The sequence below is a fragment of the Opisthorchis viverrini genome (genome assembly GCF_000715545.1).
Source record: "Opisthorchis viverrini unplaced genomic scaffold opera_v5_575, whole genome shotgun sequence".
NCBI classification, from domain to species: Eukaryota; Metazoa; Platyhelminthes; class Trematoda; order Opisthorchiida; family Opisthorchiidae; genus Opisthorchis; species Opisthorchis viverrini.
In genome coordinates, this window is record NW_008752233.1 from 26,388 (window position 1) to 34,307 (window position 7,920).

Genomic DNA, 7,920 nt, shown 5'->3' on the forward strand with positions numbered 1-7,920 from the left:
ACCCTATAGAGAATAACCAGAGTTCAAGTCAACAGAGATTTGAAAGTGGTTGTTAAAACATTGAAACCACGTTACACACTCAAAGCAAGACAGCGGTATTCATATGAACTTATCCGAGTTCATTAGTCATGGGTATCCTCTTGAGCATGTCTTTCTAAAGTTTTACCGCACCAATTATTCCTGCTTTCTGTTGGTTGGACATCGCTTTGTTCGGGAAATGCTCCCCGAAATTGTAAGTTTTGAAGAACAAAGTAAACGCTCCCGGCTAGTTTTGTTGGCCAGATCATGCCTCAGTATATTCCTTAGCGGTTTTGAACACGAGACCCTGCGCAAACAAGGAAGACCCTCTTCAAGACTGTCTGTCCAACAGCAGTCTATTAAATTTTCTTTGTGTTAAGCTGAATAGAACCCAATTCTCAATGTGTTCCAACTGAACTACATTCAGCTAAACTGAAGTTAAATTAAACTGAATTGAACTGAACTGAACTGAACTGTTAGGACCAAATGTTCCCCTTTCATTTGCCGGACGTTTAACTGACAGTATTTTTTAGACTGAGGCTCGCCTTACGTGACGTCGTGGGTGAAAGCTTTGGTTAGGAATGTATGCATATTTTGCAGACGCTGGTATCTCGTGTAACACGAAGTCAACTTGCCTGCTGAATTGTGAAGCAGTGTGTCCGGAATTGATCGAAAACTGCCTTGAAACACATGAGCTCATCCCTCTTGGACAGGCCCTTTAGCGTTGGCTTATGGTTGGTTTTCACATGCTCAACGAAGTCACGAAACGTATCCTTGACGATGTGGCCAAGCTGAAAGAAGCGAGACAATAATTTGGCAGGTAGTAGAGAGACTATTATAGATTTCTTGCACATCTGTACGAATCACGTTTGATTTTTGTGTGGCTTTTAGAAATGACCGTTAAATTATCGGACCGATGAAGTTTACCTGCTCCGTTGCACCCCCACCACACAAATAGAATCTTACATAAAACGATCTTTTATCTCGCATTCAGTTATTTTGTTTAGATCAACTGGATAAGAAAAGTAAACTACAAACCTGAAGCGCACGGTGCAGCTTTCGCCAAGCAGTTTCATGTTCTTCCTCGGTTGCGGCCTGGATCAAGCGTCGCGTCTTTGAAATCAAATGCGCCTGGCAAGAGGGCTTTCTACCCACCGCATTCGGCTGGAACCAAGAAGAAAATTATGCACCGCTTATTGTTAACAGGAGCTCTGTCATTGCTGATTGAAAGAATTGACTTTCTAGACTACTAACTATTAAGAAGAAACTACATAAAGTCACTCGGTTGCCATATATCTATCTGTCTCTGTGCGGGAACCCACATGTAGTGGCTTATAGGGGCAACACTTGTCTCAATCAAAAGACATTGTAATTGAGATTATTGAGTCAGCTCTCAACTGGCAGTCCCTGTCGATGATAACCGGGATGTCGGGTGTTTTGGCGACTGAGGGGACAACTTCTTAGACTGTCTTTGGAATGTGAAGTGGTCACCTGGTTCGTTCAACATCTAGTATCATAGGTAATAACTGTTCCAATGGACAATTCAAAATATCGAATATATGCGTAACACATACTGCTATGACCCCACCATTCCGGTTCATCAGTAGATCATAATGACCTTGGAATTGTCCAACTGGGAGACTACTCATTGCCTGAAATAAACAATAAACGGACACCTATCAGTTCATTATCAACCAAGACAGCGTCTTGTTCCATACAATGAAGAAGCAGTTTCACACTTTAATACTCACGTGTTAGTGTTGAAAGGTGCGGTCGATCAGGGAACATGAGTTCCGAGACCGTCCCACAAACACCAGTGCCATCAGTCATTGATACCCACCGAATCCCAAGTATTATCACCTATGTTTGACCGTGCAGGTCCAGGGCACACAATTACCAACTGGCAACCATCCGATCAGTCACGAGTGACTGATTAGCAGTGTGATTGGCTTTCACTTGAAAAGCACGCAGAGTCACGTATCGTTCAGTCACGGAAAATCACATGACGTGGCCAACCCTTGACTGAATCCTCGAGTGTCAACTTTTCAGATGGAAGTTTCAGTCATCATGTTAATCTATCCTTCCCCTGAGTTACTTGTAAACAATTCATAAACATTCAACTTCGTTTTGTACGGTAGCACAGAGACATATGAATCATAAGTTACCCAAAGCCATTGCTTGGTTATTCGAAGAGTGACAATGGCTAGGCATATATATAGATGACTGGACTGGCAACCTTGCTGAACTACGTCTATGGGACCTGAAGTTCCTAATCAAGTTATTTCAACATTGACCGTCACCTTTCTCAGGTAACAAAATACGACTGTCATCTCGAAAAATACACTGGGTGATATAACAGTTTAACTTTTCACAAGTGACCCAAATGAATCTCTCCGTGGCATTTTGTGACTCACCATTTCACCATATTTCATCACGTGACTAGACTTTGTATTATTTTTCACCTCCTCGTATTGTTCCTCCAGTGTACGCTTTTTTATGTCTTTCTGTGCGCGGGTGAGAGAAAATGACAAAGGGGACCTATGTGAAGCAGACATATCAGGTTACGCAATTTTAAGACGAATCCGCTGTAGGCAAAACACTGAAACTATGACTAGAGTTAAGACAACCGAGGTATGCAACGACATATACTGCTGATAAATTAGTGCGCTATTCGACGTTCCTGAACACCATACATGCACATACAATACATCTTGGTGATTTGATGCTCTGTGGGAGTGTTCACCATCATTATCATCATCATCATCGAGAGCAACAACTGAGGAGAACTCTGATGGTTCACTGTCATACAAGCCTTAAGAATTATTTGTAGCGGAAAAAGAAAGGATAACGGAACCAATGGAACCTATAATGGATGATGAACCTAGGGCCAGCCCAAAGTATGCACCCGTGAATCCTACACATCCGAGACCTAGTCAGACAATCTGGATAGAAACGGACAGCCTGAACATTATTAGCTTATTGATTCACTTCGACAGATGTATTAACACGAAGGCGTTCAGGACAGCCACCAGTATCCTCATCATCATCATCATCATCATCAACAACAACAATAACCACATCATCAATTTCAACATCCGTATTCGACAACGGCGCCCCCCTGCGTGCACCCAAAGTTCATTTAAAGCCATATTCGAAAGTAAAGAATCAAAACGGATAGGGAATATACTTGGTGCTGGCCTACTGAGACGAGAGGTCCAGGCAATTGCTCAGGCGATCTGAACTGATAATGTTAACAAGAACTCCAATAACATCGATTCAAGGACAGTCACGGTGGGAATCACGCGATCTCCATCGTGGGGCGCGAATTACACTGATAGCATCCAGACTTTTCTGGTCTCTTTCATATCACTCTTCAAGATCAGACGCGAAACTGATTGGGAGGATAGTGAGAAATGTCGGACATACAACCAATGGTTTGATTATTTTGGGGCCACCAGACGGCGATGATTCCATTAATCCTCTTCATGCATGAAAACAAAACGATAAATGGTCTTGAGAATCAAATGGACTACCACTAGCTCCTGAATACCACTTGATCACTCATCTCTAACTGACAGGCTCATCTGCAACAGTTCTGTTAAAACTTACGAATTNTTCTGTTGGTTGGACATCGATTTGTTCGGGAAGTGTTCGCAGAAATTGTGCGTTTTTGAAGAACAACGTTAACGATCCCAGCCAGGTTTGTTGGCCAGACCATGCTTCAGTATATTCCTTGGCGGTGTTGAACACGGGGACCCTGCACAAACAAGGTAAACATTCTTCACGACTGTCCTGTCCAACAGCAATCTATCAAATTTTCGTGGTTGTTGTGTTAAGCTGGATAGAATCCAATTCTCGATGTGTTCCAACTGAACTACATTCAGCTAAACTGAAGTTAAATTAAACTGAATTGAACTGAACTGAACTGAACTGTTAGGACCAAATGTTCCCCGGAATTTCATTTGCCGGACGTTTAACTGACAGTATTTTTTAGACTGAGGCTCGCCTTACGTGACGTCATGGGTGAAAGCTTTGGGTAGGAATGTATGCATATTTTGCACACGCTGGTATCTCGTGTATCACGAAGTCAACTTACCTGCTGAATTGTGAAGCAGTGCGTCCGGAATTGATCAAATACTGTCTTGAAACACATGAGCTCATCCCTCTTGGACAGGCCCTTTAGCGTTGGCTTATGGTTGGTTTTCACATGCTCAACGAAGTCACGAAACGTATCCTTGACGATGTGGCCAAGCTGAAAGAAGCGAGACAATAATTGTGAAAGGTAGTAGAGAGACTATTATAGATTTCTTGCACATCTGTACGAATCCACGTTTGATTTTGTGTGGCTTTTAGAAATGACCGTTAAATTATCGGACCGATGAAGTTTACCTGCTCCACTGCACACTCCATTGCACCACACAAATAGACTCTTACATAAAACGATCTTTTATCTTGCATTCAGTTCGTTTGTTTGGATCAACTGGATAAGAAAAGTAAACTACAAATCTGAAGCGCACGGTTCAGCTTTCCCCAAGCAGTTTCATGTTCTTCCTCGGTTGCGGCCTGGATAAAGCGTCGAGTCTTTGAAATCAAATGCGCCTGGCAAGAGGGCTTTCTATCGCAGCATTCGGCTGGAACCAAAGAAGAAAATTATGCACCGCTTATTGTTAACAGGAGCTCTGTCATTGCCGATTGAAAGAATTGACTTTCTAGACTACTAACTATTAAGAAGAAACTACATAAAGTCACTCGGTTGCCATATATCTATCCGTCTCTGTGTTTGTCTGTCTTTCCGTCCATCAAACTAGAGATTTGCAGGAAACCACATGTAGTGGCTTATAGGGGCAACTCTTGTCTCAATCAAAAGACATTGTAATTGAGATTATTGAGTCAGCTCTCAACTGGCAGTCTCTGTCGATGATAACCGGGATGTCGGGTGTTTTGACGACTGAGGGGACAACTTCTTAGACTGTCTTTGGAATGTGAAGTGGTCACCTGGTTCGTTCAACATCCAGTATCATAGGTAATAACTGTTCCAATAGACAATTCAAAATATCGAATATTCGCGTAGCACATACTGCTATGACCCCACCATTTCGGTTCATCAGTAGATCATAATGACCTTGGAATTTTCCAACTGGGAGACTTCCCATTGCCTGAAATAAACAATAAACGGACACCTATCAGTTCATTATCAACCAAGACAGCGTCTTGTTCCATACAATGAAGAAGCAGTTTCACACTTTAATACTCACGTGTTAGTGTTGAAAGGTGCGGTCGATCAGGGAACATGAGTTCCGAAACCGTCCCACAAACACCAGTGCCATCAGTCATTGATACCCACCGAATCCCAAGTATTATCACCTATGTTTGACCGTGCAGGTCCAGGGCACACAATTACCAACTGGCAACCATCCGATCAGTCACGAGTGACTGATTAGCAGTGTGATTGGCTTTCACTTGAAAAGCACGCAGAGTCACGTATCGTTCAGTCACGGAAAATCACATGACGTGGCCAACCATTGACTGAATCCTCGAGTGTCAACTTTTCAGATGGAAGTTTCAGCCATCATGTTATTCTATTCTTCCCCTGAGTTACTTGTAAACAATTCATAAACATTCAACTTCGTTTTGTACGGTAGCACAGAGACATATGAATCATAAGGTACCCAAAGCCATTGCTTGGTTATTCGAAGAGTGACAATGGCTAGGCATATATATAGATGACTGGACTGGCAACCTTGCTGAACTACGTCTATGGGACCTGAAGTTCCTAATCAAGTTATTTCAACATTGACCGTCACCTTTCTCAGGTAACAAAATACGACTGTCATCTCGAAAAATACACTGGGTGATATAACAGTTTAACTTTTCACAAGTGACCCAAATGAATCTCTCCGTGGCATTTTGTGACTCACCATTTCACCATATTTCATCACGTGACTAGACTTTGTATTCCTTTTCACCTCCTCGTATTGCTCCTCCAATGTACGCTTTTTTATGTCTTTCTGCGCGCGGGTGAGAGAAAATGACAAAGGGGAGCTATGTGAAGCAGACATATCAGGTTACGCAATTTTAAGACGAATCCGCTGTAGGCAAAACACTGAAACTATGACTAGAGTTAAGACAACCGAGGTATGCAACGACATATACTGCTGGTAAATTAGTGCGCTCTTCGCTGTTCCTGAACACCATACATGCACATACAATACATCTTGGTGATTTGATGCTCTGTGGGAGTGTTCACCATCATTATTATCATCATCATCGAGAGCAACAACTGAGGAGAACTCTGATGGTTCACTGTCATACAAGCCTTAAGAATTATTTGTAGCGGAAAAAGAAAGGATAACGGAACCAATGGAACCTATAATGGATGATGAACCTAGGGCCAGCCCAAAGTATGCACCCGTGAATCCTACACATCCGAGACCTAGTCAAACAAGCTGGACAGAAACGGACAGCCTGAACATTATTAGCTTATTGATTCACTTCGACAGATGTATTAACACGAAGGCGTTCAGGACAGCCACCAGTATCCTCATCATCATCATCATCATCATCATCATCATCATCAACAACAACAACCACATCATCAATTTCAACATCCGTATTCGACAACGGCGCCCCCCTGCGTGCACCCAAAGTTCATTTAAAGCCATATTCGAAAGTAAAGAATCAAAACGGATAGGGAATATACTTGGTGCTGGCCTACTGAAACGAGAGGTCCAGGCAATTACTCAGGCGATCTGAATTGATAATGTTAACAAGAACTCCAATAACATCGATTCAAGGACAGTCACGGTGGGAATCACGCGGTCTCCATCGCATCGATTTCCTCGTCCACACAAAAAATAGCATGTGAAACTTCATCTTCCTTGGCTGATGTTGTCACGTAGACTGCAGGTTTAGGGGTTCAAACAACAGACAGCATAGGTCAATATCATAGATGTGGGAAATGGTGGGGTGAAATATCAGTGAACGGATCCTGTGACTCACAGAATTAATGAAGTTGCAAGACGTCACACCTAACACACTACTCACATGGTCACTGATATTTCGTTGTCAGAACATACTGATTTTAGTGCTTCTTGTGGCGAATCAGGTAGAGACAGTCGTTGAATTTCCCTTAAATGTAGTGAATGCTTGAACCCATACTGGGCAAAACTTGCCAAACACTCTCAGGAACGAGACATTTATCTGAGCTTTCCTGGGTCAGCCTGTCAAAATCAACAAATCACTATGTGAATGTATAAACTGATTTTTATGGTGAAACTCCCTGATAAAATACCACTAACGAGAACGGTGAAAGGTACTCACGCCACAATAATTAGACTTGTATTTTGATGGGTTGAAGTCTACTTTTTATAAAAGACCCATCATCCATTTGAACGTTACAATAAATGTATCCACCTGGCATTGGTGTTTGCCGCAAAGGAAGGCCAAATATCACAAGGGTTTTACCGGTTACACAATGAGTACCTCAGCCCAGATTAAACAGGTTTTGCAGCGGATGCGAAATTATTCGAGTAAGGCTATCTGTCTTACTGGTCAACGCCGCTGTAAACCATAAGGCTATCATCGGATAACGCTTCTTGCTTAGGATCAGGGGCTACTTTCATACACAATTCGCGAGGTGAACAAGAATAGACCAAGCTCGGAACTTCGTTCTGTCTTACTGGTCAACGCCGCTGTAAACCATATATATGATTGACATTCAGAATGCTATTTCACAGGATCGATGCAAGAATCAGCCAGAAATTTACGCTACTTACTTCCCATATTTGAAGGAAGAACATCTTTAAACATAGAGCCAGAGTAGCAAGACTCCACGTACAGCACCAATTTATTGAACTTTTGTTTTGAATGCATGTAGGCGAGGGTATCGTTCAACTCCATGGC

At 42.4% G+C, this 7,920-nt stretch overlaps 1 protein-coding gene across 1 annotated transcript in view; it reads right to left on the bottom strand.

Annotated features, from left to right (window-relative positions):
* T265_11756 (hypothetical protein) overlaps positions 1 to 7,920 on the bottom strand; it is a gene marked incomplete at both ends in the record, with an annotated part of 15,836 nt that overhangs the window by 2,366 nt on the left and 5,550 nt on the right. Inside the window, 4 exons of the mRNA XM_009178503.1 lie at positions 1,057 to 1,182; positions 4,115 to 4,270; positions 5,097 to 5,174; positions 5,937 to 6,060. Coding sequence (XP_009176767.1) covers positions 1,057 to 1,182; positions 4,115 to 4,270; positions 5,097 to 5,174; positions 5,937 to 6,060 — 484 coding nt within the window. The remainder of the gene's footprint in view (positions 1 to 1,056; positions 1,183 to 4,114; positions 4,271 to 5,096; positions 5,175 to 5,936; positions 6,061 to 7,920) is intronic.